Below are 26,385 nucleotides of genomic sequence, written 5' to 3' on the forward strand. Positions count from 1 at the left end.
CCATAACACATACTAAAGATAATCAAGACCAAACTGAATTCCCCATCCCACTCCTTCTCCACCCACTCATCTTAAGTTCCTGAGGCCTTGCCTTTTAAATTATTTTTCCAGGACATAGCTTAGTAAATAGATGAAAGAGGAGGACCTAGAATTAGGGTTTCTTTCCTGATTCTTAGAAAGTTGCTTTCCTCACTTTGATGGGATGCCTGTATTTTGCTGAGAATCTATATAATTATATGACACTGACTCTTTAAGTTCTTAAGAATAAATACATAATTTAGGGAAACAGTTTAGAAAAACTACACAGATAGAAATAAGACAGAATAAAGTTTACATCTTAGCTCCAGCACTTACTGACTGTGTGATCTTAGGCAAGGTAATTAACCTCCCTGATTCCTAATTACTTCATTTGTGAAGCTGGAGTATTAACAGCTCCTGTATCACAGAGTTGTAGAGTTGTAGAGTTCTACACAAATGTGTAGAGCTGCTGGACCAGTCACCTAACACATAGTGAGTAACAATACTAGTTTCTTTCTTTTCTCTGTCTTTTCTAAAACATCCTTTAAGTTTTAATCAACTTTTTCACCTAACAAAGTTGGCCTTCATCTCAGAAAAGTGTTTTAAATTTACTCATTTTATTTATTTTTGACTGTGTTGGGTCTTCGTTGCTGCGTGTAGGTTTTCTCTAGTTGCAGCGAGCGGGGGCTACTCTTTGTTGCGGGGCACGGGCTCTAGGCACGCGGGCTCAGTAGCTCTGGCGCAAGGGCTTAGTTGCTCCTTGGCATGTGGGATCTTCCTGGACCAGGGATCGAACCCGTGTCCCCTGCCTTGGCAGGCGGATTCTTAACCACTGTGCCACCAGGGAAGTATTTTAAAATTCTATATAGTTTTAAAGTGGCAATAAATTTCTGATGTTTGATTTGAGGGACAATCTATATGTCTGAAAGATATAGTTTAAGGGTGAAATTTACATAGAATATTTTAATAAAATTGGTATTTAATATTTGTCTCTTTTCTATATCAGATTACCTTGCCTTTTGAGGGAAAGTGGCAGTGGTTAATAATCCTATTTTTTCATTTATTATTAATCCAGAGCTTTCAAAAGTGCTTTTGTGACATTTGTTTATATATATAAACATCCATTTCCATTCCGGCGTATGGAAAAACCCAAACGAACTTTTTGGCCAACCCAAATTTATATGGAAGTTTGTTGTTGTTCATCATGAGACCTAACGTATCTTCATTCATTCTGCAGATCGTTATTCTGCACCCATTACAGCCCAGCCAGTGTGCTAGACAAAGGTTAAAACAAAACCCTGCTCTTGGTGCCCTCGTGATCTAGGAGGGGAGACAGACATGGAAGCAACTAGCATACATGAGGACCGGTGTCATTGAGGGGGCATTTCACCAAGAACTAGGGGAATACCAGACGGGCTAGTTAATATTGAGGGTGGGTTGTGGTTGGGAGGAAGAATATGCTTGCTAGACAAAGTAGATGAACAGGAGTTTTCCGTGAGGTGAACAATATGAACAAAGACATTCTTCATTTTCTACTGCAGCAATGCATTCTTTGGGGGTCTAGAGCACTCAGAATGGGTAGATTCGGTTGGCCTTGTACTTGTCAGTGACAAACTCATACAACATGGGTATTTACATATAACTGTTTCATTGTGGTGACATTGTTACTTTGCAGGAACTGCTATTTTGACACTAGATTTCAATGTATCATAGATGTTTGGTATATCTAAATCAGTGATCAAAATTTTTAACTGGGAGTTGAAAATGTGAATCTTTAAATTGCACAAAATTACATGAAATAGTTGATAATGTTACAAATGAGAGTGAATATTATGTGCCTAGAAATAAGGGAGAAATCAATAAACCAGCTATGGAATAAAATTAGCCTGGAAATGAGAGAATTTTTGAAAATTAAAAAGATGTCCTAGTTATCATCTGAACGTATGGACCTAGTTTTCATTCCAGGATTATAGAGGCACTTTTCTGAGACAGATATAGAAGTAGTTTAGTCTGGTTGACATATTCTCAAGGAGTTTCAAAGATTGTATTTCCAGCTACTTGTTCAGATTAGAAAAATAATTTGGATGACATGACCAAGTCTCTGAACCCATCTGAAGCAAGGCAGAATAGTTGCACACCATCTCTTAACTCTCACTCCAGTTTTTCACATGCTTCTAGATCTTAAAGCTCCCTTGAGTGGTAGAGCCCCACTGTCACTGAATCAGGCACAGAGCTCTGGTAGTTTGGATCTTGTTCGGTTCACAAGAATAAATTTATAATCTCCAGAGTAACGCCTGTCCTTTGCTTGCCCATCCCTCCTCCACAGGCACCACAGGGCCACGCCCAGAGCCTGAGTCTCTCCTTTGAATTCTGACCTCATTTATTCCCACCTGAGAGATCTGGGGTAGGATGGAGGGGGTAGGATAAATAAAGAGAGCCAGAGTGGTCTGTTTGGCATTTTGAACACTGCTTCCACCCCCATTTCTCCTGCTGCCCCTGAGCTGCTGATGGAGTCTGCTCCCTAGAGAAGGAGCCCGTTTTCCTGCCTCTGTCTCTCTAGGTACCATTCCTAATTGTACTATTTTTAAAAGTTCTGTAGAAAAAATGAAAATTTTCTTCCAGGGCTGATTTTCAATCTTATAGTAGCATTCCACGCAACAACTTTACGAAAACATCCTGCTCTCGTTCATTATAAAGGTATCTGTGGTGGTATAATTAATTGTTTTGTGGCATCCATTTGGGAATATCTGAATTATCACGTGTATGAACTAACAGAACAGCAAATAACAAAGTAACGAAAGGTCTTTTATGAAGTCAGGACTAGATTTGGGTTCTTTTGAAGTACATGAACTTTCAAATAACATAAAATTTCAGCAGTGGAGGATATGTCTGCATATTAACAGAGGATTTTTTATGAAGCATAATTTAATTTGGGCAAGGAGGTCGTGAGAAAACCACTCATCTTCCACTGTGATATGGAGCAGCTGTTTCAAAAACTCGGTGCGAGAAGTACCGCTGCCACTGGTGTTCAGGCCTGCGTGGGAAGCAGCGTGTGGGCTGGAACCGGGTCTCCACACCCTGATTCCTCCACTTCAGTGTCTCCAGTGTCTACTGTTGAGAAAAGGGATCTCCCCTCTTTTCTTTGTAGATGCAGTAACATATCAGTTATTTAGAGGTCAAATTTCTAATATCTTCACCCAAGGAGGATGTAATCAGAGAGTTAGAAATGGGGAAAATGTTAAAATAGCCGAAGAGTTTGTTTATTTAGGTAGATTTAGTCACAGGAAAGCCCTTCCAGTTCTTAAAGTGCTTATCTAATTTCTCATTTTTTTTCCTTAAAAAAGGCTAATATAGTTTATGTTATTGAAATAGGCTAGAATGTATGACAGTTCAGAGTTTACTTTGTTGTCTTGGTTTTAAAAAGGAAAAAGTGAGCAAGTGACAGGGGTGGAGATTTAGGATTTCTGAAAGCTAACATATTATTCTACGAATCGATAGCTGATCGCCTGAAAACGATGGTAATGAGAGAAATGCCACTAAAAACAGAATGGAAAACTCCAAAAGCCAAGCAGTGTGGAGTTATTTAATGTAGAAGCAAATAGCCATGCATTCCCCAAATGTATATCACATCTGCAAAAAAACTCCTTTATGTTTTAGAAATGTTTTGGTACTCTCAACTTTTTTTTTTTTTTTTTGCGGTACGCAGGCCTCTCACTGCTGTGGCCTCTCCCGTGGCGGAGCACAGGCTCCGGACGTGCAGGCTCAGCGGCCATGGCTCACGGGCCCAGCCGCTCCATGGCATGTGGGATCTTCCCGGACCGGGGCACGAACCCGTGTCCCCTGCATCGGCAGGTGGACTCTCAACCACTGCGCCACCAGGGAAGCCCCTGTCAACATTTTTGAGTTGAGAAAATGGCATACATTGGCCTTTCATCATGCTGGGTAAATTAGGTATTCAAGCATGGATTTTTAAAATCAGTGCATTCTTTTTCTTTTTAACTATAAATAAGTGATGTTTTCTAGTCACCCAGGGGTTGGGGTATTTCCTTATTTTTCCAGGGGCCCATGTAAAGTTGTTTTCCCAGGTACGTTAGTCTAACAAATTATAAAGTACACATTGACCTTGAATTAAAGTTTATTGGATCACGTGGCCCGTTGATCTTCATTTTAAATTACCATTTCCTGGATCTTTGAGCCAATCTCTTGCCAAGTATGGTTATAATATGCTCATAGTCCAAATCTCAGTTATGATTCTTTTCAGTATCAATCATTTTTGGTAACTTATAGATGTACCACTGTCATCACTAAAGATCTGCTTTTCTAACTTTTATGTGTGTATGTGTATGTGTGTGTGTGTGTGTTAGTGTGTGTGTGTTAGTGTGTGTGTGAGCGTGTGTGTTAGCATGTGTGTGAGTGTTGTGTGAGAGTGTGTGAGTGTGTGTGTGTGAGTGAAGAGGGAGGTGGGAGGAAGCAGGAGGCAGAGAGTGGTGATGAAGACAGAAACACAGTGGGAGGCAGGGAGCTAAGAGACGAAAAAGGAAAAAAGAAAACTTTTACATGTGTATCTGATTTTATTTACAGTGATTTTTTTTTTTTTTTTTTTTTTTGCGGTGCACGGGCCTCTCACTGTTGTGGCCTCTCCCGTTGCGGCTGTGCTCTGGATGCACAGGCTCAGCGGCCATGGCTCATGGGCCCAGCCACTCTGCAGCATGTGGGATCTTCCCGGACCGCGGCACGAACTCGTGTCCCCTGCATCGGCAGGCGGCCTCTCAACCACTGCCCCCCCAGGGAAGCCCAGAGTGAATTTTATACTGTGTTACGTCTCTCATAGAATCATCTTGATTTTTTAACCACTTGTATAGGCTAGCTTTTAATGTATTTCTGTCTTCTTTCCCCAGGGACACTATATGAGTATGTATCATGTGCATGTTTATCTTTACATCTCTTGAAACTTTTTAGTTGTTACTTTAAAAGGGAATGTATATATGAATGGTTTATCATCCTAAAACAGTTTCACTGTCCGATATAGGAACCACTAGTGACATGGGGCTAAGTTTAGGTTTAAATTAATTAAAATAAGACAATAAACAACTGTCGTTCAGTTGCACTAGCCATATTTCACCTGTTGAGTAGCCACGTGTGAGTAGTGATTACCATATTGGATGGTCAGATAGAGGACATTTCTGTCATCTTAGGAAGTTCTGTTGCATAGTGCTGGTCATCAAATGAATGATGGATTCAGTTAAAATATAATCCACTTAAATCTTTTTAAGAGAAAGTATTTATTTCAAAAGTACGTGTATTTCTATATGTGTTATTCCCTACAAGTCAACCCAGTCTTGGAAAACATGGTTTAAGAAACAGGATTGACTTTTAATTAGGACATCAGATTTTGGGAAATAAATGCTTTCTTCTAAATGACTAGAAAATAATTTGTTTTCAATTCTGTATTTCCATTGCAGTATTGTTTACATCATAGACTGTGTGGTAAATTTTTTATCATACAGAAAATAAGATATGAAGTCCATGCTGGTTATCACCAATAGCAAGGAAAACGAGGGCGGGACAGGGGGGCCAAGAAGGTGGAGGTCTGCACCGAGGTGTCTTGAAGAAAGGGATTTCCCCTATTTGTTAATTATATAAGAAACATCAGTAAACCATGGAATAGGAAGCATTCATTTCAGACAACTTCGTAGCGATTGTCTGTAACGCCTTTTCTCACCTCATTTCTGTATGTTTGATCCTTTGATTAGTAGTATGACTTATTATGTGCTTAATTTTTTTATAACCTCGTGACATGGCTTTTCTTATTTCTTTTCTGAAAGTACATTTGTTGAGTACTTTTAATATGATCCTGAATTTAGAAGCTCTTAAACACTATATTTTGAAGAAAATAATACATTTTAAAAAAAAGATTATTATATCTGACAGTCCAAAACTGTTGCTAACTCAGTTGTTATCCACCTTGTGAATATTGACGTGGAAGCTCAAGATTTCTCAATTCACAGTTAAATCCAAACCCGAATCACAACATCATTGTAAATTAATTTTAACACACCACCACACGCTGAACTATCAGTTGCCTTTGTTTCAATGATGCCTCATCACATGAGAACATTTTTCACCTAGAAATATGAAGAAATCCATTTTAGGCTTGTGAGTTGTTTTTGTTTTTATATGTATAAGTAATATGCCCTGATGTTTCATTATGGAGGGAAAAAAAGCTTTAAATAAAAGTAAGTTTTTAAAAATTCCTGATATAGGAAGCAAAAAAGCCAGTATAGTTTCTAATTGCCTTTTAGAGTCTCTGAGTTCCCTCATTACCTGTGATTTAAGCTAAAAATGAGGTAATTATAGATAACATCAGTGTTTATCTGGTTGATCTTGGCACCTGCAGTCCTAATGTTGTAGCTTACCCAGATCTGGTGCCACACTTTATAGTCTGATGCTGACATACCTAATTTACACTTCTCCTATTTCCTTTGATTTTTAAGTTAGACGTTCCTTGTTCTATTTCGATAGTATTTTAAAAACCACCCCTTTAAAATGGTGTAAAGGCACATACTCTTCTATGTGGAATATTGGAATCATGGTACAGCCCTTTCATTAAGAGAAATCTTTCCCTGATATATTTCTATACAGATTAAAAAATTTACTGTGTCCTTTCTCCCTTTGCATTTGATAAAGCAAATATGATCGTAATTAATATGGCAATCTCCTCACATATTGGCATGCACTTTAGGATTATAAAATTGTATAAACCATTGTGCATCAGATGCAGTTTTCTCACCTGTGGTTCCTCACCTTCAAGTATTCTACCCATCTTGTCTGCCTTAAAGACCACCTTCCTTTGACCTGGCCTTTAGTTCTACTGTTCTACTAGTCTACTGTTCCTCTACTGTTCTACTGTTCCTTTAGTCACATCCCAAGGATGAGATGATGATGGTTGACTGGTGACCTTGTAAACCACAGGGCCATCTCTGAGAGCTCCTGCTCCACCCCGCCGCCCCCAGCTCGTCTGTGACTTCTTGACCTTCCCTGTGGTGACGAGCCCTCCTCTGCTCCACTCAGCAACTTTATTATCAAAGCCAACGTAGCTCCTCTTGACCAAGTATTGGAGATACTCAGTACTAGACTGTAGTAGTATGTAGTGTGTAGTCTATGAACTCTTCTCAGTTATTGTAACTGTCTGGATTTCTTACGTTAGCTCCACAGAGACATTGTTCCCTGTCTAAATAAAGCCAGGAAATCGGGTAAAACCATCATATAAAGTATATCTAGTGTATCCTCATTTGGGACAACAATTCAGAAATTTTTTATTCCAGAATTGCCTCGTCATTTTTGCATTCTTTAGGTTATGAAAGTATTTAAACACTTAAATCGAGAAGCCGCTAACCAGTTTCATACTAATTTTATGTGCGTATTTTGGGAAAATACATTAAAATATATCATTAGAAATAGTTATCTCCTTATGATCATCAGCTGTATTTCTTCACTGCAAATTCTAGTTGATTTCCATGTCAAAAAAAAAAAAATTGCAAGAGCCTTAACTACCTAAATAGTTCTTAAATGAAAGGCATCCATTGCTGCTGCAAAAATTAATTTCACTTATTTAGAAATTATTGTAGTGTTCATGGCCAATGAATGTTCTTCCCTGAGGAACACAGAGGTGTTCTCAGAATCCTGAACACAGTGCTTCCAGGGCAGCCAGTACTAATCTGCTAACATTGGCAGGGGAAATGAAACAGCCCATTCCTGCCTCTTGCTTAGATGCTGGTTACGGTTTCAGGGACCCAGTGCCTGCAATGCAGAGTCTTTGCCACTAGATGGCACTAGTGCGTTATCCAGAGAGTTTTTAAGGCCCAGGTTCCATTTGAGGCGATTATGCACCTAAATGTCCCATGTGTTCTTAAACCACTCACAGTATCTGTTGACTTACCTTCGCAGTCCAACTGGTGAAAACTTCTCTCTATACTTTTGGACTTGATGTTCAAACTCTAAAAATGTAAGAAAGAAAATATAAGGTCGCATTCCTATCTTGCCTTGTTGCCAGGGGCCGTTTATGTCCTTTGATGTGTGCAGTATTATGCTTCCCTTTAGTGTTTTCAGCCATGTTCTTCTGGAAGGTGCTTTTCCTAATTCTCATTCCATTTCTGTCTTGACAACTTATTTAATTTTTCTGGGCCTCAATTTTGTCATTCATGGAGGGGGGAGGGGTTAAAATTATTCACCCCAGGAGGGTTGTTGTAGAGGTTAAAAGTGATTTACCCAAAATATTATATATTTTGAATGGACTTTTTTAAAGCATTTTTGAATGGATTTTTTTTTTTAGCATTTTGAGAACATCGCTGCTAGATTTTTGCTGTGACAGACTATATGTTTTCCTATGTAAGACAAAGTTTAGCAACTACCTTTTCTTTACTTTTGTTAATTAAACTGCAGAATTCCACCACTGACTCCTCAGTACTTACTATTATTTTCCCAAGTCTTCACCTGAGTTCAGGAGTGTTGTCCACCATTTGTATTTGTGATTGGAAAAAACTTTTATTTTTTTCCAGCTCCCTTCAAAGGGCTCAACTTTCCAACATTTTGTCCTCTATAGACTGTTTAACCTCTGACAGCTCAGTTTTTAGGGTGGCATTTCAGTGCCTACAGGGATACTATTTATCATTTTTTACACTGAGTTTTAATTTTTAGATATAAGATTATTTCACCCTCCTCTGTACTGCCAGAGTGCTTTGCCAGTGATTATTGGTTTACACATCCGTCTACTCTCTTTAACTTTTTTAAATTGCTTACAATTTTAAATGATTATTGGTTTACACATCTGTCTACTCTCTTTAACTTTTTAAAATTGCTTTTTCAAATATCTCTGAGTGCTAAGCACACAGTAGGCACTAAATAGATGTTTATTATGTTTACTCTGTATCACAGTTTATTACTGAAACACCATTCCGTAGAAGAGAAAGACAATTAATACGTTTTCTTGTGGCCTTTATATAGTATCTCTGTTGTTAGAGCTCTCCATCAGTTTGAGATTTGTGCTTTAATTGGAACTATGAGTACCTATGAATAAATTTAAATGATTGTGAATTTCAGAGAGAATGTTTCCATTTCACATGCCTCAGTCTCCTTTATTCTTTACCAACACAGTAACCAAGGCACAGGGTCTTATTTGAGCTAACAAATAATTATCCCTCATTACGTAAGTGGTGTGTAACTTGACCTTGAAAGGCTCCTGACCTTGACAAGATGGCAATGAATCTAGCCACCAGCTGTGTCTACTTTCACAATGTCTTGGTACTTGTGAATAGGAGCTGATTTTGGAAGAGGCTGGAGGAGTCATTGCCTCACACTTTACCTCTCTGATCGGGAAGGTATTGGCGTTTTCAGGCCACGGAACTGCATGGTCTCGGACAAATTATTCCATTTGAAATCTGTGCTTTCTGTTCATAGACCACAAGCTATTTAAACATAGGCACGTTTTCGGAGATGTACTCCTGTAACGCTCTTTGTACTCGTTTTTTATCTCATCTTTGAGTATTACTACAAACTGTATAAAAACAAAACTTGAACTGTGAGATGTGGGTAATATATGTGAAACTGTTGGGAAATGGATAATGTATTTAAAATATGATAGATAATACAAATGGACTAAAGTGATGTTCCAAAAACTCAAGAATTCAGTGAACATCTCTTTGAACTTGAAGTGGCTAAGAATTACTTAAGCCTGAAAACAACGGAAAGAGCATCAAGAGGAAATAAATGTTAGGTTTAAATTATACACAAAAAGCTTCAGTGTGTTGAAAATCAAAACAATTGTGTTAAAAATACATATATATGGGGGCTTCCCTGGTGGCGCAGTGGTTGAGAGTCTGCCTGCCGATGCAGGGGACACGGGTTCGTGACCCGGTCCGGGAAGATCCCACATGCCGCGGAGCGGCTGGGCCCGTGAGCCATGGCCGCTGAGCCTGCGCGTCCGGAGCCTGTGCTCCGCAACGGGAGAGGCCACAACAGTGAGAGACCCGCATACCGCAAAAAACAAACAAACATATATATGGCGGACAAAGGTGTGATGTCTTTAAGGTATGGAAAACTTCTCTCAGAACAATAAGCCCAAGGCACCAAGATAAAAGCTGTGTTATAATTATTATTAATAATGATATTAATTTTCTAAAATAATATGCCCCTTCTAAGGACTGTTCATATATTTTAATTCTTATGATAATTATTTGAGGTAGATGCTATTATCATTATTCCATTTTACAGAAAGGAAGTTTTAAAAAAGAAGAAATAAAATGGCCCAAAAGCATGAAAAATTTTCGGTTTTACTAATGATACAAAAGCAAGTGAAATCAAAATGAAATATTATTTTCTTTCATGAATAGCGTGATGGAAATAAGACATTTTCATGGAGTAGTGGTAGGAATTAATTTCTTTCCAGCATAGTGTTGGCCTGTGTGTCGCATTTGTCACACTTAGCCACAAGCCCCTTCTGGCAGAAGCTTGGCGCGGCTGGAGATCAGTGCTGCGGGGCTGAGGCTGGAAGTTCTCCTGCTCGTGGCATTAGGGAACGTGCCATTGCCTCGGCCACTCTTCTGGAAAGCTCTGTGGGGAAGATGCAGCTTGCTCTGCAGTCAGGGTTTTGCACGTTAGGTGTGCAGTTGGTTGTGATACCGGCTCTAAGATTGCCTTGCGTATGGCTGTCCTTTCTGAACACGAGTGGGGTCTGGCCGGCGACAACTGTGCATTACAGAGAAGGATGATTGAGGGGGTTAGAGGCATTCTCTCGCGAGTTGGTCTCTGAAGAGATTGCCAGGCTTGCAGCTTTGATAATAAATTTTACATTATAAGTTTATTGTGGCATTATGGAATCTGAGAGAAATTTCATAAAGCTGCACTCAGTAGCCTCAACTGTTGACAAATGATTCTTGATGTTTAGTTTGGTACCAGACGCAGGGAATATAGGTCTGCTTCCTTTATTCAAACTCAGTAAATGGTTTGGGACAATTAATTTCCAATTGTTTCCCAGTAGGGCAGATTTACTTGTATATTAATGAGGCACAGGTGTTGGGCCCCTGGTGTCTGCATGCCTGGGAGGCATATTTCAGTTGTTTATCTCCTCAGCCATAGGTGCAGGCGGCAGGGTACTCAAGCTTGCCTTTCACAGTTTTTACAGTGAGGCTTTTTAATTTTTTTGATGTTTTTTTCACATTTGCCTGCACCTGTTAAAATTTTAAAACTGATCGTGTGGAAAGAAGTTGCAGAGATTTCAATAGTAAATAGTACTAAAAACTAAAGAAAGTAGTCTTCTATATAATTGCCCAGCTTGACATGAAAGAAAAATGAGTTGATTTAATGAGATATTTCAGGTGAGAAGCCAATACGATCCATGGCCCACTTTTTGGTTGTGTATTTTTGGAGCAAGTATATCTTTGTCAATGGCTAAAGCAGTCATATACTTATATTAATATTCATTTTTTTCTTGTTGATTCACTGAACTGCAGTACCATCATTTTAGAGGCAGTGGAATAGCCTCCATAGACATTATGAATTTCAGTAGCTGGCATAATTATAGCGATCTACATATTCATTAAATCTACTAAAGAACTCTGTCCAAAAAGACAGCCATGCGTTCAGAAACAGTACACAAATAAATATATACGTTTTAAAAGTTGCATTTCTGAGACTTATTTAAAATTAAATTCCTGTAACAGTCCTCTCCAAGCAGAGAATTTTAACAAAAGGATCCCCATGCCTTGGTTTCTTGCATCTAGGAAAGAATGGGAAGAACTATTTGTAAACAACAATTACTTGGCAGCAGTGAGGCAGAAGGGGATTCATGGGCAGCTGAGAAGCAGCAGGTTCCGCAGCATTTGCTGGAAGGTAAGAAGAAAATATTTATTTACAGTTTGTAGTTGCAGTATATCAACACATCACCTGATGCCCCGGAAGATCACCCATGCGGGGGATCACTGAATTTTCCAAGAGACTTCACTCTCGAGGTTTTGGCTATCCAGGTTTGTCTTTCATAGGACATTTGCTAATAAGGTTGAACCACCTTACTCCTGGATAACTGGCGATGGTGAAGGAGTCATTTGAAATAACGGTCTTTTCATCCCATGTGATGGTGTGGAACTCAAGCAACGCCTTCCGGGTCCCCAGAGGCGTTTGCAGAAATCCTTGCTGCTGGAAGGGTGTGTGTGTGTGTGTGTGTGTGTGTGTGTGTGTGTGTGTGTGTGTGTGTGTGAATGTTTTCAGGCTCCTATTATATCAAGTGCCGTCATGTAGTCACTCTCCCTTTTTTCTTCACAAATAACAGATGGAAAAGATTTTCCATATTTTTTGTACTAGAAACACCGAGAGAAGGGCAGCAAGAAGGAGAAGTGGAGGGAGATTCGGTCAGTCTCCTTCCAGAGAAAGCCCATCAGTCACCACATGAGTGATGAGGAGCTACAGTATCTCTTTCATCGCTCGGAAATCTGTCCCTTTTTGTTCTCTCCAAGTGAATCAGTTTATATTGAGACTCACTTTGAAAATGACTTCTCTTGAAAGTTGTTTAGGATTCATCTGCACAGATTCGGCATACGGAGCCTGCAGGTGAAGACAGTAAGGAACACATAATGGAGTAGACAGTTTGAAATTTAATTATTGAGATGTAATAGTCGAAGTGCATTTTCCTTGCATTTGGTGCAGGCAGTGGAGGCAGGGGTTGTGCTGCTCGGCTGTTTGTACACAGGAGGTTTGGGCCCACCCCCAACTCCTTGTTGTTGAACTTTTTAATGTCTCCTTCATTGGCTAAAAATAAACTCAAACCCAGATTTTTTTTTAATGTTGTATTAAGCTAAATTAAATTAAATTTGTCTTTTTAAGAATGCTTGTTATTTTCATAAGCTGACTGCTAGTTGTAAATTACGTTTTCTGCTGTAGAAGGAACAGCTTCAGTGCTCAGGCTGGGTCCTCAGATTGTTCCTCTCTGTCCTTTACCTGCTTGTTTGAAGACAGATCTGAAACCTTGAAACTAACAAATTGGACCTTGCGCCTGTTAATACACCCCAGCAGCCCCCCCTTAATATAAGAATGTAAAATAGAATTGTACTTGAACCTCAGTGAATTTTTCTTGTTCACTTTTATTACAAATTTGGAGGGGAGGTTGATTCCACCTTGTGATGTAGCTTTTGGGATCTTGTTCTTTGGCCTTTGTTCACTTTTGGAATTGTCCAAATTTATATATTTCTTAAATACCCCCAAATATAATTGACTGAGGATTGGAATGGTAACATGAATATGAATATCTTCTTCAGTTTTCAGGGGGTACCATTTGCCATAGTTTGACGTTTTACTTCTTAGGATTTTTATGAAAGTTTCCTTTTTTTTTTTTTTTGACAGCTCTTTCTTTGTGTTCTTCCTCAAGATAAAAGTCAGTGGATAAATAGAATTAAAGAATTAAGAGCATGGTATAGCAACATTAAAGAAATTGTAAGTTGTACTTTAATTAATGGAATTGTTTTCTTAAGTATGCTTTGGAGTCCAGTAGCCTCTGATCTTTGCATTTGTGTTTTCTCTCTTTCTTTCCCAGCACATCACAAACCCGAGGAAGGTTGTTGGCCAGCAAGACTTGATGATCAACAATCCCCTTTCCCAGGATGAAGGGGTAAAGTTTGTCTTTATTCATATCTCAACCGCTTTTACCCATAAGAGTATGCTTATGTCTTGTTATCCATCACCACGAAAGCAGTGTTATACCATACCAATTATTATTATTTTTTTACCCCACGTGTTATACCACCTAAAACCAGATGGGCTTTATTCCATGCTGTGTATGGACAGTGTTGTAGAAAGCCAATGGTCTATTACTGGGGAAGGGCACTGCCAAGAAGAGGCCCCAGGGGTCTGTAAGAGCTGAAGGTCAGAGAGAAGAGCACGAAGCTGAGGGTTGAACTGTCCTCCCAGGGTCGCAGGGGGGAGCGGAAGGCTGCGGAGAGCCTCCCTTCCTGACAAAGGTAGAGAAGGCTTCACCTGGAAGGACCAGGTCACACGAAGGAAAGCAACTGTTTGTAGTGAATCTGTGAACAAGTTTTTAAAGATCACGAAAAAGATCAGGCCCACGAGGAGTAATTACTACCTCAGAGGTATTGATTGTGTAACTTCTTCAGTTGCTGCTCTAATTCCTATTTCCATGTTAACGGACTTTTTTTTTTCTCTATCTTCTACATAACATTAACATTTCTTTTTCCTGATACATGTAATTATTACAATATAGTCTGTGTTATAGCAGCATGAAATATTAAGCAATTTTTAAAACTTTTAAGTTCACATTTTAAAAAGTACATAAAAATCTATTTCATTATAAAACCTAATAGAGCGTAATAGAAAACGTTACATATCTTTCTTAGTGCGTTGGCAGTTCAGGTCAGGTTCAAGTGTGACCACTTGGCCAATGGGCCTCCTCTAATCCAGGCGGACCTTTTTGTTGTTGTAGGGGTAGCAGCAGATGTATAGCAGTAAAAGTATCATTCACTTTAAACAGATAGTAGAAAATTTTAAATGTACACAGTAATATCACTGGAAAAGATGTTAGAGTAAGGATGTATTTCTGAGATTAAAGTAGATTTTAATAAAAATTTTTCCAGGTTCAGGTTTCCTATCTGCAATGTAAAATCATAACTCAGAGAGGGATAAATTTAATCATTTAATTATTAAATTGAGATCATAAAAGTCAAGCAAAGTTGGGGTATTGTTTTAAATAGGTTGCTTTCCTTATTTCAGAGTCTTTGGAACAAATTCTTCCAGGATAAAGAACTTCGGTCAGTGATTGAACAAGATGTCAAAAGAACGTATGTAAAACTACCTACAGGTTACTTTCAATAATTCAAACTGGCGTTACCTCTTTGCAATTTTAGCAAAATATACAATCTTAATTGAATGCAGTATTCTACTTGTGTTAACAGTTATTTTGGCCGAAGTTTGATAATAATAATTACTTTCTATTCTTAAAGTATAGATTTTTGTGTTCCCTTTGTCAAAATTTATAATATTAAAATAATATGTAAATACTTAACTATTTAAATCAGTTTTTCAGTTCCCAATGATTATTTGAAGTCATGTGCTCTGATTAAGGTTATATTTTATAGTCTTAGTACTGGTTTTGCTAAAAAAATTATCTTTTGCTTTACACCTTTGAATCTCTTTCTAATCAAATTCCTTTTTAAAGGACAACTATTATTGTTACACACCCCCCTTATTTCTCGTCTTTTCACACCATTCAAGTTTGCAAACAACTCAGTCTACTCAATATTTACTATATGAAGATTGGTTCTTTATTTAGCATGTAGTTAATGTCTATAACTTTTATATATTGGACCTCATCTTTTTGGGTCATGTAGTGAGAATTACATGGAATTTGTGTAGGAAAAGCCCAGGGTAAGTTCTAGCAATGTATGCTATAATCCTGGACAAATTAATTTCAACAAACATCTTTCCCCCTTAGGTGTCCGTTTCCGTAAAACAAGGATAAGAGTAACCACCTCAAGGGATTGTTATAGATTAACATGTTGATAACGGTAGTAAATTTGATGTATTTATACTTTAAACTGCAAACTACATAAAGGTTAGTAAATTTGAGTTCATCATTGGGATCTGGGATGAGCCAGGTATGTGCAGAGTCCTGAATCCACTGCTTCCTTCCAGGTCCTCCTATGGCTCTGCTTGTCTGCCCCACTCCTGGTTCAAGTCCTTCTCCCCTAGGGCAATGTCAGGGCCACTGGCTCTCTGACATTCATCTCTTTCCAGGTCCCAAACAGAATAATCAGATGACACGGCCTTTTATAAGGTTATACTACATATTTAACAAATGAGATTTCCTATTTTAAAATGGAAATAATTCAGAGGAGTCATGGGTTCAGAGAACAGCAAAATGGTAGCTAACTGGCCGTGATGGTGGGTTGGAGGTGTGAGGGAGGAATCATTTTGATGAGCTTGCTTAGGACTGGGGACTAAGCAGTGATACGGAAGCTACCCTCCAGTGTCAGGTGGTGGTGCTGGATCTCCAGTAGGTGGTTTCAGAAGGCAGAATGCTGCTGTATTGGTTCCCGGGAGGCACTCAGTAAATATTTTTTGGGTAAAACAAAGGGATGAATTTCCTCACCAATCATTTAGGGAATTAGCTGGGTAATCAGTGGCAATAAAACAGACCTCATAAAAACAAAAGGCACGGTGTATCTTGCTACCCAAGCAGTCAAGGTATCTGTTTTGGAAGATGCTGGGCAGTTATCTTAGAAAACTTGACAGCTTCTGTTTAAGAAGAGTTTTAGTGAGTGTCCTCTACTGTTGCCAAATGGAAATGGACATGTCATGGCACTGGGGCAGAGTCACACACTAGCAGCCACATGGGCCAGATTGGCCAAAAGAAATAGGAAAAAAAGAGAACAGCAAAGAAAAAAAGTTGGATGGCCAAACCAATCAAGAAGTGGCATTGGGAGCCTCTTCATCATTTTGGTTCCTTAGCTCCCACGTTTCTGCTTTGCTGTGTGAGAAAATGTTATTTCTCAAAAGCTGTATTCTCGTAACTATTTGGTTTTATATTTTTTATGTATTTTTCTTACAAATACATATGTGCGTATGCATGTAACATACATACATGGCTATTTTTTCCCCCTTATGATTTGTCTTCACTGGTGCATTTTAGTTAAGTTGACAAACCCAAGATGCAGGGAAGGCTGCTAGGAGGCCTATAGTTCATAGCCTGGGAGGGGGAGGTTGCAGACCTGCTTCCCCAGAAGGCTCTCCCAATGGCTCTCCCCTACATTTGGAGGAAGTCTCTCCTTGCCATCTGTATATAAATTTGGGGGCAAGTAACTTAGCTTGTAGGGTAAGGATGTCCGTCTTATTTTAAAGCCACCAAATTGCCTAATCATAAAAGCTGAATAGCTTAAATAATTTTACTGCTTTAGGCAATACACCCTCTTTATTTATTTATTTTTAACAAATTTCATTTATTTACATTTTGGACACGTGGCACATGGGATCCTAGTTCCCTGACCAGGGATCAAATCCATACCCCCTGCATTGAAAGCACGGAGTCTTAACCACTGGACCGCCAGGGAGGTCCCGATACACCCCCTTTAGAAGGCACTATGTTATCTCAAATGCATGGTTTTCAATCCAGTCAGTACAGCAGCTCATAAAGCAACAGGAGAAGAAAGGGAGACGCACAGCTCAGTGAATGTTACACGGTGTTACGCATTCACTAGCATCTGTGAGAGAATTTGGTGTTCTTTGAGTTTATATTTTACTGAATGTCTACTCTGTTTCAGGCCTGTCCTCTCCCTGGGGGAACAGGGTGGTGAGGGAACAGGTGGTGAGTAAGACAGACAAGGTCCTGCCATCACAGGATGTACATTTCAGTGTGGGTTGCTGGGGAGTGAGACAATGTGCCCGTCTAGATAAAGAGGGTAATGGTAGAGGGTGGTGATTACTGTGAAGAAATCAAGCAGGATAATAGGACAGCTAGACGGGTGGCTGCTTTAAGAACAGTCATCGGCAACAGCATCTCTGAGAAGACATTTGAGCTGAGAAGTGACACATTTAAAATTTTTTTATTTATTTTATTTTTGGCTGTGTTGGGTCTTCGTTTCTGTGGGAGGGCTTTCTCTAGTTGTGGGGAGTGGGGGCCACTCTTCATCGTGGTGCGCAGGCCTCTCACTGTCGCGGCCTCTCTTGTTGCGGAGCACAGGCTCCAGATGCGCAGGCTCAGTAGTTGTGGTTCACGGGCCCAGTTGCTCCGCGGCACGTGGGATCCTCCCAGACCAGGGCTCCAACCCCTGTCCCCTGCATCGGCAGGCAGATTCTCAACCACTGTGCCACCAGGGAAGCCCCATAAGTAACACATTTTAAAAAGCCAGCCATGTGAAGATGTAGGGGAAGCCCATTCCAGGCAGGGGGGACAGTCCTCAGTGAAAGTGGGCTGAGGGTTCAGAGGAACTGAAGGGAGGCCACGGTGGCTGCAGGCGGGTGATCACAGTAGGGAGGCCTGATGGGTGGTCCTGCCGACCACAGTGAGGGGTTTGGGTTTGGTCCCACTTGGAGGGTACTGAGCAGGGGAATGAGGTCTGAGAAGAGAATTCTGGCTGCCGCGCAGTGGGGTGAAGGTGGACGTGAGCACGGAAGCTGGGAGGGCCACCAGGAGTTGGTTGCTGTGTCCCAAGTTCAGTGGTGTCGGTGACATAGACTGAAGATGAAGATGGGAGTAGATGAGGTGAGGACATACACTTTATATTTTAAAATACAAATTAGGTGTCATTATTTGTAGCTTCCTCACATTCTGCGGTTCTATTCCATTGTTACTAGTCTGTTTTGAGTCCTTTTTACCTCTTACCTGGAGTTTCTTACTTGTTTAACTGTTTTCCTTGGATCTATTAACTTTCTTTTCCAGTCCAACCCACGTGTTATAGCCTTGTTTTCCCGAAGCACATTTCTAGTCATGCTCCTACTTGCCTAATCTAAGACCTTCTGCGACTCTCTGTGGTTTGCAGAAGATGTACTTAACCTAGACTCCCGAACACACACACAGTTCCCTTTTAGGGCTTTCCAGTTACCTTTCCGTTATTGATTTCTCATTTAATTTCATTGTGGTCTGAGGGCAGACACTGTATGATGTCTCTTCTGTCAAATTTGTTAAAGTGTGTTTTATGGTTCAGAATGGGATCTATCTCTGTCAGCATTCTGTGTGAGCTGGAGGAGAATGTGTACCCTGCTGTTGTTGGATACAGTGGTCTGTAGATGTCAGTTAGATCCAGTTGATTGATGACGTTGCTGAGTTCAACTCGGTCCTCACTGGTTTTCTGCCTGCCAGGCCTGTCTGTTTCTGATAGAGGGGTGTTGAAGTTGCCAACCGTGATAGTGGATTCTTTTATTTCTCTTTGCAGTTTCATCGGGTTTTGCCTTGCATAGTGTGATGCTCTGTTACTAGGTGCATACCTGTTAAGGGTTGTATGCCTTCTTGGAGCATTGATCCCTTCATCATTATGCAGTGTCCTTTCTTATCTTTTAACTAGTGTTAGCATGGTATGTTGTTCTCCAACTATTTACTTTTAATCTACATATGTTGTTCTATTTAAAGTGGTTTCTTAAAGGCAACGTATAGTTGGGTCTTGTTTTTTTGATCCACTCTGACAATGTCTGTCTTTTAATTGGTGCATTTAGGTGGTCTACATTGATGTTCAAAGTGATTACTGATATAGTTGGATTATTATCTGTCATATTTGTTACTGTTTTCTATTCATTACCTCGTTCTTTATTCCTACTTTTGTTTTCTACTCTTTTCCTACCTTTCATAGTTTTAATTGAGCACCTTAGATTATTCCATTTTCTCTCCTTTCTCAGCATGTTGGTTAGACTTCTTTTACTTTTTGTCTTAGTAGTTACCTGGGACTTTGCAATATACATTTCAGCAAACCCACTTTCAAATTACACTCTACCACTTCAAAGATAGTGTCAGTGCCTTATAATAGCAAAATAATTCTAATTCCTCCGTGCTGTGTCCCTTGTATGATTTCTGTCATTCATTTCACTTATACATAAGCATATGTAAGCATACGTATCCATATGTATACATACACACAGGCATGCATAATTGAATGTATTGTTGGTATTATTATTTTAAACAAATTGTTATCTGTTATATCAGTTAAGAGCAAGAAAAAAGAAAGTTTTTATTTTACCTTTATTCCTTCTTACACTCTTCCTTTATGTAGATCAGAGTCAGAAATTATTTTCCTTTTTTCTAAAGAACTTTTAAAATAATTTCTTGTAAGGCAAGTCTACTGACAGATTCTCACAATTTTTGATTATCTGAGAAAGTCTTTATTTCTCCTTCACTTTTGAAGGGTAATTTTGTGGGATACAGAATTCCAGGTTGGTGGGTTTCTTCCCTTTCAACACTTTAAATATTTCAGTTCATGTTCTTCTGTCTTGCATGGTTTATGAGGAGAAGTTGGATGTAGTTCCTTATTCCTATATAGAAAAGATGTTCCACCCCCCCCCCCCTTTGAGGACTTTATCTTTGATTTTCAGCAGTTTGCAAATGATATACCTAGGTGTCATTCTTTTGGCGTTTATATTCCTTGGTAGTCTCTGAGCTTCCTGGTTCTGTGGTTTGGTAGCTGACATTAATTTGGGGAATTTCTCAGTTATTATTTCAAATATTTCTCCTGTTCCTTTTTCTCTCTCTTCTTCCGATATTTCTATGATGTGTATGTTACACCTTTTATGGTTGTCCCACAGTCTTTGGATGTTCTGTTCTATTTTTTTGTCTTTGTTCTCTTTGATTTTCAGTTGTTGAGGATTCTATTGAGATATCCTCTGGTGCAGATTCTTTTCTCAGCTGTGTCCAGTCTACTAAGGAGCCCATTAAAGGCGTTCTTCATTTCTCTTACAGTGTTTTTGTATGTCTAGAATTTCTTTTTGGTGCTTTCTTAGGATTTCCATCCTTGGCTTACATTGCCTGTCTGTTCTTGCATGCTATCTACTTTATCCACTAGAGCCCTGAGCATGTTAATCATACTTGTTTTAAATTCCTGATTCCCTAATTCCAACATCCCTGCTTTCTTTGGTTCTGATGTTTGCTCTGTCTCTTCAAATCGTTTGTTTGTTTTTTGCTTTTTGGTATGCCTTGTAAAGTTTGTTGTTGTTGTTGTTTTATGATAGCCAGACATTTGTACTGGCTGAAGGAACTGCTGTAAATAGGTCGTTAGTAATGTGGTGATAAGGTGAGGGGAGAGGGGAAGTGTTCTTTAGACTTACCACCAGTCTTTTAGGGATGTGCCTCTGGACTGTGCCCTTCACAAGTGTTTCTCAGGTCTCCCTACCCACTTAGATGGGACAGGATGGCAGAGGGGGTTGGAGTTGGGTATTTGCCTTTCCCCAGGTCAGTTAGGATCTGATGGTATCCCAGCAGGTTAGGCTCTGGTTAACTAGTTTTCCTTGCAGGCAGGCCTTGTTAAGACGAGCAGAGTGCTCTATTCAGATTGCCCCCTTTACCCCTTCACCTGTCGGAAGCTGAGGGGATTTTCCTCTGATACTTACTGTGGGAACCTGGTCAAGCTCCTGGAAGTAACTCTCACAATATTGTGTGGGCCTCCCTGTGATGGGGTTTTCCTGGAGTTTTTGAACTCTCAGAGCTGTCCAGTGAGCTTCTAGCAATCTGTCAATTACAGTTCAGGTTTTCCTTCCCCAGCACTGGTTCCTGCCAGGGGTTTTGCTTGTGAGTCTTTGTTCTGGTAAGTGTGGCTCCCTGTATTTGTGTGTCTGTCTCTCCAATTTTGGGGACAGCGGTTTGCCATGTGTCCTCGCCTCTCTTAGGAATCCAAGAAGAGCTGTTGATTTTTCAGTCTGCTCAGCTTTTTACTTGTTGTTAGGATAGAGTAGTGATGTCCAAGCTACTTATATGAAGAACCAGAAACCTGACGTCCCTCCAGAATTCCCTTTTAGACCAGTGCTCTGGCATTGTTTCCTGCACAGGCTTTTGCTTTCCATTTGCATTCCTCAGCTGCTCCTCTGCTGGAATTACACTTCCCCCTACTGCTCCCTGTTGGAGTCCTGACAGCTCATCCTTCAAGGCCTGAGTTCATCACCACCCTGTTCATGACGCGTGTTCCAGTCTTTGCAACTGGAAATCAATTGTGCCGATTCTGTGTTCCAGTGGCATTTTCTTAATAACTCTGTGATAATATTACTTAAGTTGATTTCGTCTTATATTTATTTAGACCTGCCAATGTATTCGATACATTTATATTAATCTCCTTGGCACTGCAGATGCCAAGACAAATATGGCACGGGCCCTTAAGAAGCTCAAAGTCTAATAGAGAAAGCAGACCTAAAAAAAGTTACAGTGCAAAATATGATGGAAAGAGTACGCACAGGAGCTCTGGTATCAGCCCAGGTCTCATCTTTCAGACCTAATGGTAAGCCCTGGAGGGCATGGACCAAATCTTACTTCTGTCACACTGTGCAGAATCAGGGTTATGCTTATTAATAAATGCTCTTTGATGGTGAATCTTATCACTGATGATCGGTATTGTTCAATTTTAGTAATAACAGTCTCTAACATTTTCACTCTTCAGAAACATAAACACACTTAAAAAAATACTATTGTCAGCCTTCTAGTCTGAGTTTAAACAAGATAATTTCGTCTCGTGAGCTGTGTTGTTGCCATCATTATTGAATGTATTTGATCTGAATATGTCACTGTATTAAATATCATCTCCTCTTTCAACTAATTTTAATATTCTTTTCTTCTACTAACTCTTTTCTGCCTCAGAGGGTTTTGTATTCATTTCAATTAATTGTTCCTTACCTCAACCCAATGAGGTTGTTACTATCCTCATTTTTATTACTGAATGAAAAAAAAACAGCTGAAAATCAAAAGGTAAATCAAGTAGCTTCCAATTTACAGCATTTCGAATTCAGAACTTGAATCGTCCATTCTGAACCAATTTTGCCATGCTTCAAAGGCTGTAACATTAAATGAAATTCAGTATTATTTAAAATGATGGGAAATATTGAGTTCAGAATAAAAGATCATTTCCGTGTTAGATACCAAAGAAGTCTGTTATTTGGTCAATCAAGGTCTATTCTAAAAGTATATTTATAGTGTCTACAACATCATTTGCAAAGTAACATATTTATAAGCTATTGCCGAACATATTTATAAGCTATGGCCCGGCTTTTCTTCCAATGCGTTCTCCCTCTTTCCTGAATTAAATGATTAAAATTCTTTAACTTACTTTTATTATTGTAATGGTACCTGTGTTTAACAGTCGATCTCACTGCCTGTCAGGTTTCCTGGTCGTTGTCTTCAGTTTCTGGTCTTTCATGTTTCTGGTTATTGTAGGGTCCTTAGGGTTGGCAGTTCAGGCAGCTCACTCATAGTTCATTCTGCTCTGTCCCACTTGAATCTCCATGACATGGTTAAATCTTTAATGATCCAGCTTTCTCATTTGATGCTCCCTTTCATTTATATTTCCCGTATGGGCCAAGCTGTAGATGTAATCTATTTCAGCAAACTTTCTTTCCTCAAATTTTTTTTTATCTTGTCATTTGATATTTTGTGGATTCATTTATAATTGATAAAATGTTCTCTTTAAAACCACAGACGTAAAAATTCCGAATGTAGAGCATTTTTCCACGCCTTTTTTTTTTTCTGTTAAAAAATAAAAAAAGAAGGACCCAAGATGGCAGAGTAGAAGGATGTGCGCTCACTCTTTCTTGCGAGAACCCCAGAATCACAACTAGCTGCTGGACAGTCATCGACAGGAAGACACTGGAACTCACCAAAAAAGATACCCCACATCGAAAGACAAAGGAGAAGCCACAATGAGATGAAAGGAAGGGCACAATCACAGCAAAATCAAATCCCATAACTGCTAGGTGGGTGACTCACAAACTGGAGAACTCTTATACCACAGAAGGCCACCCACTGGAGTGAAGGTTCTGAGCCCCACGTCATGCTTCCCAACCTGAGGGTCCGGCAACGGGAGGAGGAATTCCTAGAGAATCAGACTTTGAAGGCTAGTGGGATTTGACTGCAGAACTTTGACAGGACTGGGGGAAAACAGAGACTCCACTCTTGGAGGGCACACACAAAGTAGCGTGTGCATCGGGACCCAGGGGAAGGAGCAGTGACCCCAGGGGAGACTGAACCAGACCTACCTGCTAGCGTTGGAGGGTCTCCTGCAGAGGCGGGGTGTGGCTGTTGGTCACCATGGGAACAAGGACACTGGCAGCAGAAGTTCTGGGAAGTACTCCTTGGCATGAGCCCTCCCAGAGTCTGTCATTAGCCCCACCAATGAGCCCAGGTAGGCTCCAGTGTTGGGTTGCCTCAGGCCAAACAACCAACAGGGAGGGAACCCAGCCCCACCCATCAGCAGACAAGCGGATTAAAGTATTACTGAGCTCTGCCCACCAGAGCAACAGCCAGCTCTACCCACCACCAGTCCCTCTCATCAGGAAACTTGCACAAGCCTCTTAGATAGCCTCATCCACCAGAGGGCAGACAGCAGAAGCAAGACCTACAATCCTGCAGCCTGTGGAACAAAAACCACATTCACAGAAAGATAGACAAGATGAAAAGGCAGAGGGCTATGTACCAGATGAAGGAACAAGATGAAACCCCAGTAAAACAACTAAATGAAGTGGAGATAGGCAACCTTCCATAAAAAGAATTCAGAATAATGATAGTGAAGATGAACCAGGACCTCGGAAAAAGAATGGAGGCAAAGATTGAGAACGAAAACTACACTAGAAGGAATCAATAGCAGAATAACTGAGGCAGAAGAACAGATAAGTGACCTGGAAGACAGAATGGTGGAATTCACTGCTGCGGAACAGAATAAAGAAAAAAGAGTGAAAATAAATGAAGACAGCCTAAGAGACCTCTGGGACAACATTAAATGCAACAACATTCGCCTTATAGGGGTCCCAGAAGGAGAAGAGAGACAGAAAGGACCTGAGAAAATATTTGAAGAGATTATAGTCGAAAACTTCCCTAACATAGGAAAGGAAATAGCCACCCAAGTCCAGGAAACACAGAGAGTCCCATACAGGATAAACCCAAGGAGAAACACGCCAAGACACATAGTAATCAAACGAGTAAAAATTAAAGACAAAGAAAAATTATTGAAAGCAGCAAGGGAAAAACGACAAATAACATACAAGGGAACTCCCGTAAGGTTAACAGCTGATTTCTCAGCAGAAACTCTACAGGCCAGAAGGGAGTGACATGATATACTTAAAGTGATGAAAGGGAAGAACCTACAACCGAGATTACTCTGCCCTGCAAGGATCTTATTCAGATTCGTTGGAGACATCAGAAGCTTTACAGGCAAGCAAAAGCTAAGAGAATTCAGCACCACCAAACCAGCTCTACAACAAGTGCTAAAGGAACTTCTCTAAGTGGGAAACACAAGAGAAGAAAAGGATCTACAAAAACAAACCCAAAACAATTAAGACAATGGTCATAGGAACATACGTATCCATAATTACCTTAAACCTGAATTTAAGGAAGTTTAACCAACCAAAAGACACAGGCTTGCTGAATGGATACAAAAAAAGACCCATATATATGCTGTCCACAAGAGACCCACTTCAGACCTAGGGACACATACAGACTGAAAGTGAGGGGATGGAAAAAGATATTCTATGCAAATGGAAACCAAAAGAAAGCTGGAGTAGCAATACTCATATCAGATAAAATAGACTTTAAAATAAAGAATGTTACAAGAGACAAGGAAGGACACTACATAACGATCAACGGATCAATCCAAGAAGAAGATATAACAGTTATAAATATATATGCACCGAACAAAGGAGCACCTCAATACATAAGGCAACTGCTAACAGCTATGAAAGAGGAAATCGACAGTAACACAGTAATAGTGGGGGACTTTAATACCTTACTTACACCAGTGGACAGATCATCCAAAATGAAAATAAATAAGGAAACAGAAGCTATAAATGATACAATAGACCAGATAGATTTAATTGATATTTATAGGACATTCCATCCAAAAACAGCAGATTACACTTTCCTCTCAAGTGCACATGGAACATTCTCCAGGATAAATCACATCTTGGGTCATAGATCAAGCCTCAGTAAATTTAAGAAAACTGAAATCATATCAAGCATATTTTCCGACCACAACGCTCTGAGATTAGAAATGAATTATGGGGAAAAATACGTAAAAACCACAAACACATGGAGGCTAAAAAATACGTTACTAAATGACCAAGAGATCACTGAAGAAATCAAAGAGGAAATCAAAAAATACCTAGAGACAAGTGACAATGAAAACACAATGTTCCAAAGCCTATGGGATGCAGCAAAAGCAATTCTAAGAGGGAAGTTTATAGCTATACAAGCCTACCTCAAGATACAAGAAAAATCTCAAATAAACAATCTAACCTTATACCTAAAGGAAGTAGAGAAAGAAGAACAAACAAAACCCAAAGTTAGCAGAAGGAAAGAAATCATAAAGATCAGAGAAAAAATAAATGAAATAGAAACAAAGAAAACGATAGCAAAGATCAATAAAACTAAAAGCTGGTTCTTTGAGAAGGTAAACAAAATTGATAAACCATTAGCCAGACTCATCAAGAAAAAGAGGGAGAGGACTCAAATCAATAAAATTAGAAATGAAAAAGGAGGATTTACAGCAGACACCGCAGAAATCCAAAGCATCCTAAGAGACTACTACAAGCAACTCTATGCCAATAAAATGGACAACCTGGAAGAAATGGACAAATTCTTAGAAAGGTATAACCTTCCAAGACTGAACCAGGAAGAAATAGAAAATATGAACAGACCAGTCA

The 26,385-nt window shown here is 39.6% G+C and overlaps 1 protein-coding gene across 3 annotated transcripts in view; it reads left to right on the forward strand.

Annotated features, from left to right (window-relative positions):
• The window catches only part of TBC1D5 (TBC1 domain family member 5), a 548,194-nt gene that overhangs the window by 273,716 nt on the left and 248,093 nt on the right, over positions 1-26,385 (forward strand). For all 3 annotated transcript variants that reach the window (XM_032630465.1, XM_032630464.1, XM_032630466.1), the window contains 4 exons: positions 11,796-11,904; positions 13,408-13,497; positions 13,598-13,672; positions 14,788-14,855. In XM_032630465.1, the coding sequence (XP_032486356.1) occupies positions 11,796-11,904; positions 13,408-13,497; positions 13,598-13,672; positions 14,788-14,855 (342 nt within the window). The remainder of the gene's footprint in view (positions 1-11,795; positions 11,905-13,407; positions 13,498-13,597; positions 13,673-14,787; positions 14,856-26,385) is intronic.

This window comes from Phocoena sinus, chromosome 4 (assembly GCF_008692025.1).
Source record: "Phocoena sinus isolate mPhoSin1 chromosome 4, mPhoSin1.pri, whole genome shotgun sequence".
In the NCBI taxonomy this organism is placed as follows: domain Eukaryota; kingdom Metazoa; phylum Chordata; class Mammalia; order Artiodactyla; family Phocoenidae; genus Phocoena; species Phocoena sinus.